This window comes from Capra hircus, chromosome 13 (genome assembly GCF_001704415.2).
Source record: "Capra hircus breed San Clemente chromosome 13, ASM170441v1, whole genome shotgun sequence".
NCBI lineage: Eukaryota > Metazoa > Chordata > Mammalia > Artiodactyla > Bovidae > Capra > Capra hircus.
In genome coordinates this window covers 9,942,629-9,954,926 of record NC_030820.1, presented here as the reverse complement: position 1 = coordinate 9,954,926, position 12,298 = coordinate 9,942,629, and the positions used below count along the sequence as shown (strand labels likewise).

General features: G+C 44.2%; 1 protein-coding gene across 3 annotated transcripts in view; it reads left to right on the top strand.

The window, feature by feature from the left end:
• KIF16B (kinesin family member 16B) overlaps nucleotides 1–12,298 on the top strand; it is a 301,307-nt gene that overhangs the window by 235,365 nt on the left and 53,644 nt on the right. For all 3 annotated transcript variants that reach the window (XM_018056936.1, XM_018056937.1, XM_018056935.1), the window contains one exon: nucleotides 7,066–7,155. In XM_018056936.1, coding sequence (XP_017912425.1) covers nucleotides 7,066–7,155 — 90 coding nt within the window. The remainder of the gene's footprint in view (nucleotides 1–7,065; nucleotides 7,156–12,298) is intronic.

The following is a 12,298-nucleotide window of genomic DNA, read 5'->3' as shown; positions in this document are numbered from 1 at the left end:
GCTCACAGCGGTCTTCACTCACTGCCACTGTCCACATCTTGTTTGCATGTTGATAGATAAGGGGGAGATTTCAGTGTTTTATGTACAAAGCAGGAAGCTTAAACCTTTGTAGTCCCTGTGTTAACTTGGATTCAGGTGAAAACCAAGGGTAAAGAATTTAGAAATCTCTGTATGCCTCAGTATAAACTTGGGTTACAAATACATCGAGAATGCACCCTAGTCTCAGTACAGAGAAAACAAACAAAAAAGATACTACTGTGTGACTAATGAAAATAGTCTTTGATTCAGAGAAGCCTCAGAGAACCCACCAGAAGAGAATTAATGAAGCCAAGATAGTGGAGTGGTACTCTCTTCGAAAAGCAGAATAACCGTAAGGACATCGCTCAGAAAACCACTAGCATCTGAGATGGTGCCAAAACACAGTAGTAGCTCAATAAACTTATTCTTCTGTGAGAGCCCCTCTACCACCACCCCAGCTACTACCAAAGGCCCATTCTCTTAGAGGGCTTACATCTTGTAGGACAGAGAGACAGATGTCGATGTAATTACTGTTGGCTATATAAATTGATTAGGCGAAGATTAATTCTGCAATTAATGTCCTGTGACATGTGCTCTGATCAGGGTGTGAGGGAGTGTCTTCCTCAGTCTCCTCCCAGCTCCACAGCCCGCCATGGCGGCACCCGCCTCCCGTTGTGAGCCCTGGGGGCTGATACCAAGAAGCAGAGGGACGTGCGTTGGGTGCTTTGGGTCGGGGGGCTCTCCCGAGGATTTTATGTTCTCTTGCTGTCTTGTCATCTTGTGCCCAAACACCCTGATTCTGCTGCCTGGGGAATCACTCATCTGTGCCTGTCCTTCTGAGGATCTGGTACATGCAAGTTGTTAGAGAAACTGCTGTCCCCTATAAAGGCCTTGTTCTGGGGCCACTGTGGAAAGGAGGAATGCAACCCAAATTAGGAGGTAGATTTGAAGTAGCTGTTTCATTAGTTAGAGGTTTCAAAATACAGTCTGACTTAATGAGCTGTGAAGTCAATGAGCAGGAAGAGGCTGCAGGCCAGAGTCACACAAGCTGGTGTCCAGTTATCCACATCCAAATCCCGACTGTGCTTAAGGCCGTCTCTTCCACCAGAGAGACGGAGATGGGCCCTGCTTGCTTGTTGCTGCTGAGCCTGAGGACCTTTGAGATCAGCCCATCCTGAGGCTCTGCCCTCCAGCTCTTCCTAAGGGTGCTCACGCTGCATCAGGTACTTTTCTCAGGTGCAGTGAAGAGCAGCTAGAAATCCCAGCTCTCCTGGGGCTTCCTCCAGCAGGGAAGAGAGCCAGAAGCGAGACGTCCAAGTAAATGTATACAGGCACATCTCGTTTTGTTGCCCTTCCCAGATACTGAGGGTTTTTTGTTCTGTTCTGTTACATGGAAGGTTTGTGGCAACTTTTAAGTCATCTGAAGGTTAGCATTTTTCAGCAGTAAAGTATTTATAATTAAGGTATGTACCTTGTTTTCTTAGATGTAATATATTACACACTTAATAGACTACAGTGTAATATAAACGTAACTTTTATGTGTATTGAGAAACTAAAAATTTGTGTGACTCCTTTTTTTTTTTTAAACTGGAATATAATTGCTTTACAATGTTGTGTTAGTTTCCTGTACAACGAAGCGAATCAGCTCTGTGCATATATATTTATCCCCTTCCTGTTGGACCTGCCTCCTGCCCACCCCCATTCCCACCCCTCTAGATCACCGCAGAGCACTGAGCTGAGCTCCTTGTGCTCTGTAGACAGCAGCTTCCCGCTGGCCATCTATTTTATGCATGGTAGTGTGTATATGTGAGTGCCCCTCTCTCAGTTTGTCCCACCTTCCCCTCCCCACCCCCATGTCCACACGTCTACTCTCTAAATCCTGCCCTGCAAACAGGTTCATCTGTACCATTTTTCTACATTCCGTATATATGCATTAATATATGTTATTTGGTTTTCTCTTTCTGACTTACTTCACTCTGTATAACAGACTCCAGGTCCGTCCTTGTCTCTGTAAATGACCCAGCTCCGTTCCTTTTTAAGGCTGAGTAATATTCCACTGTGCACTTGTACCGCGTCTTCTTTACACATTCACCTGTTCATGGGTATTTAGGTTGCTTCCATGTCCTGGCTGTTGTAAATAGTGTTGCAGTGAACATTGCTGTATTTTTGAATTATGGTTTTCTCAGGGTATATGCCCAGGTGTGGGACTGCTGGACCATACGGTAGTTCTGTTTTTAGTTTTTTAAGGTAACTCCATACTGTTCTCCATAGTGGCTACAGTAATTTATCTTCCCACAAATAGTGCAAGAGGGTTTCCTTTTCCTCATCCCCTCTCCAGCATTTACTGTTTGTAGATTTTTGTTGATGGCCATTCTGACCAGTGTGAGGTGATAACCTTATGGTGGTTTTCATTTGCATTTCTCTAAAAATTAGTAGAGAATTCCAGAAAAGCATCTATTTCTGCTTTATTGACTATGCCAAAGCCTTTGACTGTGTGGATCACAATCAACTGTGGAAAATTCTGAAAGAGATGGGAATATCGGACCACCTGACCTGCCTCTTGAGAAATCTGTATGCAGGTCAGAAAGCAACAGTTAGAACTGGACATGGAACAACAGACTGGTTCCAAAGAGGAAAAGGAGTATGTCAAGGCTGTATATTGTCACCCTGCTTATTTAACTTATATGCAGAGTACATCATGAGAAACGCTGGACTGGAAGAAGCACAAGCTGGAATAAAGATTGCCGGGAGAAATATCAGTAACCTCAGATATGCAGATGACACCACCCTTATGGCAGAAAGTGAAGAGGAACTCAAAAGCGTCTTGATGAAAGTAAAAGAGGAGAGTGAAAAAGTTTCAAGCTCAACATTCAGAAAATGAAGATCATGGCATCCGGTCCCATCACTTCATGGGAAATAGGTGGGGAAACAGTGGAAACAGTGTCAGACTTTATTTTTTTGGGCTCCAAAATCACTGCAGATGGTGACTGCAGCCATGAAATTAAAAGACGCTTACTCCTTGAAAGAAAAGTTATGACCAACCTAGATAGTATATTCAAAAGCAGAGACATTACTTTGCCGACTAAGGTCCGTCTAGTCAAGGCTATGGTTTTTCCTATGGTCATGTATGGATGTGAGAGTTGGACTGTGAAGAAAGCTGAGTGCCTAAGTATTGATGCTTTAGAACTATGGTGTTGGAGAGGACTCTTGAGAGTCCCTTGGACTGCAAGGAGATCCAACCAGTCCATTCTGAAGGAGATCAGCCCTGGGATTTCTTTGGAAGGAATGATGCTGAAGCTGAAACTCCAATACTTTGGCCACCTCATGAGAAAAGTTGACTCATTGGAAAAGCCTCTGATGCTGGGAGGGATTGGGGGCAGGAGGAGAAGGGGACGACAGAGGATGAGATGGCTGGATGGCATCACTGACTCGATGGACGTGAGTCTGCGTGAACTCCGGGACAGGGAGGCCTGGCGTGCTGCGATTCACGGGCTTGCAAAGAGTTGCACACGACTGAGCAACTGAACTGAACTGAAAAATTAGTGATGTTGAGCATATTTTCATGCGTTTGTTGGCCATCCATATGACTTGTTTGAAGGCATGTCTGTTTAGTCATGTGACTGACTGTATTGCAATATAGACTTTACTGCGGAACCCAACCCACAGTATCTTGAAGATATGACTGTACCATGTTAGGTAGGAAGATATGCTTAGTAGAAGAACACGAGGAGTAAGTATTGTGGAGATGGGGAATAAGGGTTGGGGGTGCGGCGGGTGCGGTGGTGTATCCGGAGGAGGCGTCACTGAGAAAGTGAGCTTTTAAGCAAAGACTTAAAGGACGTGCTAGAGCTAGTCATGTGGAAAGAGCATTCTAGAAAAAGGATAAATCACACATGCGCTTCCTGAGGCCACATTTACCACGTAGCACGTTTGATGGATTCCAGAAAAGCAAGGAAGGCAGAGTGAGCAAGGGAGAGTGCAGTCACGAGGCTAGGGAGGAGACAGATTGTAGAGGTCCTTGAAGTCAGCAGAAGAACTTGAACTTGTGCCCTGAGTGAGATGGGACTCCTTGAGAGGATGTCCCACTTGAGCAAAGAAATGGCTCCATCAAGCAGTTTTTAACAAGATCGCATTGGCTGCTGTGTTGAGAAAGGCATGAAGGGCCGGGGCAGTGGAGGTGTTGAAGGCTTGAGGAGAAAGATGGAGTAAATTGTTTAGAAAACTTTCATCCAAGAGAGTAGGAGAGTGGATGGAGTTGGGAAATGTGGTGTAGCTAGCTGGTGGGAGACATCCTGGCTGACTTCAGAATGGTGAAATAGGTGACTGAAATGGCGACTGAAATAGGACCGGGCGGCCGTTTGGTGGTGTGTGTTCCTGCAGCCCCATCCTGCTAGGCAGCTGCAGGCCAGGAGTAAGCAGACAGTCGGATTTAACCAAGGCTGTGGTTTAGCTTAGTTGAGGGAATTTCAAGAGCAGGACAAAGAGATTTGGGGTTGAATGTCAGGGGATGGTTGTAATGATTGCCCATGGTTTTCCCATTGGGTGAGGAAGGAACCAGGACAGAAGTCAAAGAACAGGAGGTCAGGCCTTTGGAGGGATCATCTGTCATTGACTTAATTACCAAGATTCATGGCGGGAGTTCTGTAGCCTGGGAACAGATGGCTGTGAACAAAACCCAAGATGCTCAAGGAGTCAGGGATGTGAGTGAGCTGAATTGCCTGTGAGAAGGGTGGGTTAACGGTAAGATCTGAAGGCGTGGGTCTTCACGTGGGGGCGTTTAGAGAGGGCAGACGAGCAGCAGTGTAAAAGTTGGATGGAAGCGCAAGAGTGTCCACCAACCTCCTGGGACGATGGGATGCAGAGTGTGGGGAAACACAGTCCCTACTTGAGAGGGCTGCAGGGGGAGGGCTTCCCTGGTGACCAGTTAGAGTGAAGGTGAAGGGGATGTTCCCGAAAGAGGCTGGGGATGGGGGGACTTTGCAGATGATTGACTGTGAGTTGAAGAGGAACAGTGGAAGCGCTCAGAGATCCAGGGAGCATTAGCATCTGGGGGAGGAGGGGCACCCAGGCTTCCATGACTTTCTGTAGATTCCAGAGTTGCAGGACAGGATGGTCTCCCTGTGAGCATCCTGCATCCTATGGCTCCCAGGTCACAGCTGTGGTTCCATTAATTCCGGAGCTTTCTTGGCAAGCAGGCAGCATCACGCCCACCTGGTCTGTGTGCAGCCAGGGTGGCAAATGGCTTTGCTCCTGCTCTAAGGAAGCCCTTGCTGATTGTGCTCAGTGGGGTCTGTTGAGAAGGAGGGAGCCGGGGATAATGCCCCCAGCTGAGCTCCCAGGGGCAGTATTTCCCAGCTTTAGGTATTGTTTTTGCTAAATGCTTTTTTGTTAACATACTTATCTTTTTTCTTTCCCTTATTTAAATATCTTTAAAAAGGAAACAGGAAAAAAGCTGCCACAATTGAAGCTTTGTTGTAAATGATGAATCTAGAGCCAGGTGATGAACATTCTGAAATGTACATCCTTGTACAACCCCAAATCATCTCATTTGCCACTTGGGGGAAATGAGCGAACCCAAGGCTCACCCCTCCTCCCGAGGGCTCTGCATGGTTGTCCTCCCCCTGCCAATCCCGGTGGTTTGCTGATCCCTGACGTCCCTGCTCACCCGCTGGAGTTTACATGTGGGCAAATCGGGCTGAATCGCCAGCCTGAGGAGGGTGTTCCTTGCAGGCGCGGGTGAGGTTTCCGGTTAAGGGGTGTGGCCCCTGCAGAGGCCAGCGTGGCAGAGTATGCAGTTAACAGGGGGTGCCCATGCGTGAACGTTACACCTGGGCAGAGGCTGTCGGAGGGGCACGCGTCTAAAGTGGGGGTCTTTTTCTAGGAGCAGCATGAGGCTTCTTGGGGACTTAGGAGTGGAGGTAGAATGATCAGATTCAAGTGTTAGAAAGCTCCCCTGTCAGTGGTACAGGGAATGGATTGGAGGGGCAGCTGGGTGGGGACCTGGGAGGCTTGGCCAGGCCATGTGGGACCTGGTGGTGCAGCGTGAGCCGGCAGTGGTGGCAGAGGGTGAGAAGGTAGAACCCCGAGGAGGGCGCGGGACCCGGGGCTTGTCTGATTGGGGCGTGTGGGGCAGCTGGACTAGGGTCTGTCTGGCGTGGCTCGGTGGCTGGTAGTGCCAGGCACTGAGATGAAGCAGAGTTCAGAACAGGGAGAGTGGATGGGTTTGTTTCAGATAAGCTGACCTTGAAGTTGGTGTGCACCATCTAAAGAAAAGTCGTCGCCCAGCTGGGGACATGGGTCTGGAGCAGTGGTGCGAGTGAGATGGGAATTGACTCGGGTGTGACCACAGAGGTTGGTGGTGTCTCCCAGCTTCTCCGGGTCCCCGTGACCTTGGAGTATGATTGAAGGATGCCAGAGTGTCCACAGGACACATCATCCAACAGGAACAGTGAGTCCCACTGCTGGTTAGAGGCTGGACTGAGACGTCTTCCTCCGAAGCAAAGCAGATTATAGTGTGGGTTTTGATGCTAATGATCACTGAGACGCAGTCTTTTCTTTTTTCATTTTTCTCTTTGTCCTCCACTTTTCTCCTCCTTTGCCCGCCCCCCTTCTCCTCATCCCTCTCCTTTTCTTGGCTGCTGCTTCTCTCGTCCATGCTGGTGGCATCTGGAACCGACACCACATCTTATATGAGTGTAAACGTTCTGTGCGGGCACAGCGCTCTGAGAGGTCCCGCTGTGAGGTTTCCTCCCTGTGCCCCACATGGAGAGTTGAGGGAACTTCTGATAAGCCCTGAAGAGGAGACTCTGTCCTTCACTTTACAGGGGCACCTGCTGCTCTTAACAAGATTTGGGAAGCAGAGATGCATGCGTCAGCAGAGCACAGTTATTATTTATAAGGCTGATTTGTGTCGCTAGATTAATGTTTTCACTTCTGGAGAAATGGACCTGCTAATCACTTTTTGTTAATTTATAAGTTATTTTATAGAAACTGAGTCGCCTTTTCCTCTAATTAATGCTGGTTTGTTTCGCTTTTCCCCATGAATAGATCACTGTCCTGGATGAGACGTGGACCGTGTTCAGACGTTACAGTCGTTTCCGGGAAATGCATAAAACACTGAAACTGAAGCATGCAGAGGTGAGTTATGACATAGTTATTTTCAATTAAGGACATCTGTTTTAAAAAGTAAATACCATTGGCTGCCCTGTCCTTGCCCCTTCCTTCCTCTTTAGGTATTAGCTTATGCATATCACCAAGTTTTACTCCAGTCACTCATCTTTCAAAAATAGCTTTTTGATTTTTGTTCTCTGTTCCATTTGTACTTTATACAATTCAGGCATCTTTCTGAACCCAAAAAGTTCAGAAAGTAAGTTCAGAAAGTTGAGTGATAGTAAGGAACAGCAAGTCAATTCTATCCTTTTCATTAATTTTATGATGTATTTTAAATAAATATTTTGATCAATTTATAACTTCTCAACCATGACTGAGACCTATTACAATGAAATAGTAATACATTTTTCAGTATGAGTTTGCCCCTTTTTCCCATAAAAAAAGACTACATTAATGCTTAGACTTCCACATAATGAGGAGTAAAGTTATAAAAGTTAGTTTGCCATCACACATGCAGGGGAGATGGATAGTAAATACAGAATTATCTAGAAGCAAGGAGGCATTTCATACATCTGATAAGATACCCAGAGTGTTTGGATACATTATTGTAGTCATTTTTTAAAAATTTTACTAAAGACTGGTTTTTTAATACTTTTCAGCAAAGGAAGGTATTCCTAAAATTAATGTGTATCTTCCAAGCGATACACATTATTCTTACTTTTTGTTTATTTTTGCTCCAATTAAAGGAAGCCTTGTGTAGGCATTGATCTTTGGGAAGTTTGGATTGAACTGACTGTAAATCAATCATTAGTCATTGTCTTTTCAGCCTGCTTTCCCTAAGTATGGCTTTTTAGCCCTATTTTTATAGTTTCTTATGATATTCTGAAAACAATTTAATCATACATGTATCCCTAATTTGTTTCATGTTAATTACATACTATTTCCCTCCACGGCTTCTACTCTCTATCTGATACACAACATAAAGAAGAATTCCTTTTTGTAAATAAAGTGATTCCTTGATGTACAGAAGAATCTTGGGTCCAGGAAAAATTGAGTTATCTCTGAAATTCTGTTGTTAACTCATTATCATAATAGTATTCAGTTAAAAATTGAAGAAGCTTCAGGTGTGAATTTTAGCTCAGTGTTCCCAAGAGGCTTCAGTTCTGAAAGTAACTACATCAAAGTTCTTATTAAGTTTGTTTCTGCAGTTTACTCTTCCTATCCCAACTTAATTTTGACAATAAGAAGTAATTGTGTACATATTAAATGTACAGAACAACTGGTTTTCACAGTGAGCTTTGCAGCTCATTAACTACTTGATGGTAAATTACTCTATCAATACTTTAATACTGTATAGATTTTCGTGTTAGCTTACGAAATTCCCACAGTAGTAGTAGGTGGAGAAGCAATTTACTTGAAACAAAAGGATACAGACTTTACCAGGAGTGTGTGTGTGTGTGTGTGTGTGTGTGAGTGTGTGTGTGTATGTGTGTGTGTATGAGTGTGTGTGTATGTGTGTATGAGTATGTGTGTGTGTATGAGTGTGTGTGTGTGTATGAGTATGTGTGTGTGTATGAGTGTGTGTATGTGTGTGTATGAGTGTGTGTGTCTGTGTGTGTGTGTCTGTGTGTGTGTATGAGAGTGTGTGTGTATGTGTGTGTATGAGTGTGTGTGTGTGAGTATGAGTGTGTGTGTATGAGTGTGTGTGTGTGAGTGTGTGTGTGTGTACCTTCATTCCATTATTTATTTCACATCAGTTCTTTCAGTGCCATTAGTTCAGTGCCATTCTACATAGGCACATTTTTGTAAATTCTCATAAGCAGCAGACAAGAACCAGAATGTCTTCTCTTCTGCATCTTAAATTTATATCAGGCAGGCTTGACGATAAACCAGGAAAATATAATAATAACTGACACTTTAAAAATATGCATGCTATGTTGCAGTTACCACTTGAAGTGAGGTACAGGCATTCTAGGAAAAATATCAGTAAACTGTGATGGGCAGAAGTAGTATAAGGACGTTTTAGGGTTGCTCTGTAATAAAATGGCATTATAGTTGAAATTTGAGGTGAGCGATATTTAAACAGATTTGCAGAGGAATAATAAACAGCTCTAATCAGTGTGGTCCACTGGAGTAGGGAATGGCAAACCACTTCAGTATTCTTGCCTTGAGAACCCTGTGAACAGTATGAAAAGGCAAAATGATAGGATACTGAAAGAGGAACTCCCCAGGTCAGTAGGTGCCCAATATGCTACTGGAGATCAGTGGAGAAATAACTCCAGAAAGAATGAAGGGATGGTGCCAAAGCAAAGTCAGCAGCCAGTGTGGATGTGACTGGTGATAGAAGCAAGGTCCGATGCTGTAAAGAGCAATATTACATAGGAACCTGGAATGTCAGGTCCATGAATCAAGGCAAATTGGAAGTGGTCAAATGAGATGGCAAGAGTGAACGTCGACATTCTAGGAATCAGCGAACTAAAATGAACTGTAATGGATGAATTTAACTCAGATGACCATTGTATCTACTGCTGAGGGCAGGAATCCTTTAGAAGAAATGGAGTAGCCATCATGGTCAACAAGAGTCCAAAATGCAGTACTTAGAAGCATCTCTGTTTGTTTCCAAGGCAAACCATTCAATATCAAGTAATCCAAATCTATGCCCCAACCAGTAACGCTGAAGAAGCTGATTTGAACGGTTCTATGAAGACCTACCTACAAGACCTTTTAGAACTAACACCCAAAAAAGATGTCCTTTTCATTATAGCGGATTGGGATGCAAAAATAGGAAGTCAGGAAACACCTGGAGTAACAGACAAATTTGGCCTTGGAATACAAAATGAAGCAGTGCAAAGGCTAATAGAGTTTTGCCAAGAGAACGCACTAGTCATAGCAAACACCCTCTTCCAACAACACAAGAGAAGACTCTACACATGGAAATCACCTGATGGTCAGCACCGAAATCAGATTGATTATATTCTTTGCAGCCAAAGATGAAGAAGCTCTATACAGTCAGCAAAAACAAGACCAGCAGCTGACTATGCCTCAGATCATGAATTCCATATTGCCAAATTCAGACTTAAATTGAAGAAAGAGGGGAAAATCACTAAACCATTCAAGTATGACTGAAATCAAATCCCTTATGATTATACAGTGGAATTGAGAAATAGATTTAAGGGACTAGATCTGATAGAGTGCTTGATGAACTACGGACAGAGGTTCGTGACATTGTACAGGAGACAGGGATCAAGAACATCCCCAGGAAAAAGAAATGCAAAAAGGCAAAGTGGCTGTCTGAGGAGGCCTTACAAATAGCTGTGAAAAGAAGAGAAACGAAAAGCAAAGTAGAAAAGGAAAGCTATACCCATTTGAATGCAGAGTTCCAAAGAATAGCAAGGAGAGATAAGAAAGCCTTTCTCCGAGATCAAAGCAAAGAAATAGAGGAAAACAGCGGAATGGGAAAGACTAGAGATCTCTTGAAGAAAATCAGAGATACCAAGGGAATATTTCATGTAAAGATGGGCTCAATAAAGGACAGAAATGGTATGGACCTAACAGAAGCAGAAGATGCTAAGAAGAGGTGGCAAGAATACACAGAAGAACTGTACAAAAAGATCTTCATGACCCAGATAAACACAAAGGTGTGATCACTCACGTAGGGCCAGACATCCTGGAATGTGAAGTCAAGTAGGCCTTAGGAAGCATCAGTATGAACAAAGCTAGTGGAGGTGATGGAATTCCAGTTGAGCTGTTTCAAATCCTAAAAGATATGCTGTGAGAGTGCTGCACTCAATATGCCAGCAAATTTAGAAAACTCAGCAGTGGCTACAGGACTAGAAAAGGTCAGTTTTCATTCCAATCCCAAAGAAAGGCAATGCCAAAGAATGCTCAAACTACCGCACAATTGCACTCATCTCACATGCTAGTAAAGCAATGCTCAAAATTCTCCAAGTCAGACTTGAACAGTATGTGAACCCGCTGTTCAAGCTGGTTTTAGAAAAGGCAGAGGAACCAGAGATCAAATTGCCATCATCTGCTGGATCATTGAAACAGCAAGAGAGTTCCAGAAAAACATCTATTTCTGCTTTATTGACTATGCCAAAGCCTTTGTGTGGATCACAATAAACTGTGGAAAATTCTGAAAGAGATAGGAATACCAGACCACTTGACCTGCCTCTTGAGAAACCCGTATGCAGGTCAGGAAGCAACAATTAGAACTGGACATGGAACAACAGACTGGTTCCAAAGAGGAAAAGGAGTACATCAAGGCTGTATATTGTCACCCTGTTTATTTAACTTCTGTGCAGAGTACATCATGAGAAATGCTGGACTGGAAGAAGCGCAAGCTGGAATCAAGATTGCCGGGAGAAATATCAATAACCTCAGATATGCAGATGACACCACCCTTACGACAGAAAGTGAAGAAGAATGAAAGAGTCTCTTGATGAAAGTGAAAGAGGAGAGTGAAAAAGTTGGCTTCAAGCTCAACATTCAGGAAACGAAGATCATGGCATCTGGTCCCATCACTTAATGGGAAATAGATGGGGAAACAGTGAGAGACTTTATTTTTTGGGCTCCAAAATCACTGCAGATGGTGACTGCAGCCATGAAATTAAAAGACGCTTACTCCTTGGAAGGAAAGTTATGACCAACCTAGACAGCATATTCAAAAGTAGAGGCATTACTTTTCCAACAAAGGTCCGTCTAGTCAAGGCTATGGTTTTCCTAGTAGTCGTGTATGAATGTGAGAGTTGGACTATAAAGAAAGCTGAGCACTGAAGAATTGATGCTTTTGAACTGTGTTGTTGGAGAAGACTCTTGAGAGTGCCTTGGACTACAAGGAGATCCAGCCAGTCCATTCTAAAGGAGATAAGTCCTGGGTGTTCATTGGAAGGACTGATGCTGAAGCTGAAACTCCAATACTTTGGCCACCTGATGCGAAGAGCTGACTCATTTGGAAAGACCCTGATGCTGGGAAAGATTGAAGGCAGGAGGAGAAAGGGACGACAGAGGATGAGATGGTTGGTTGGCATCACCGACTCAATGCACTCGAGTTTGGTTAGGCTCCGGGAGTTGGTGATGGACAGGGAGGCCTGGCATGCTGCGGTTCATGGGGTCACAAAGAGTAGGACGTGACTGAGGGACTGAGCTGACTGAATCAATGTTTTAAAGA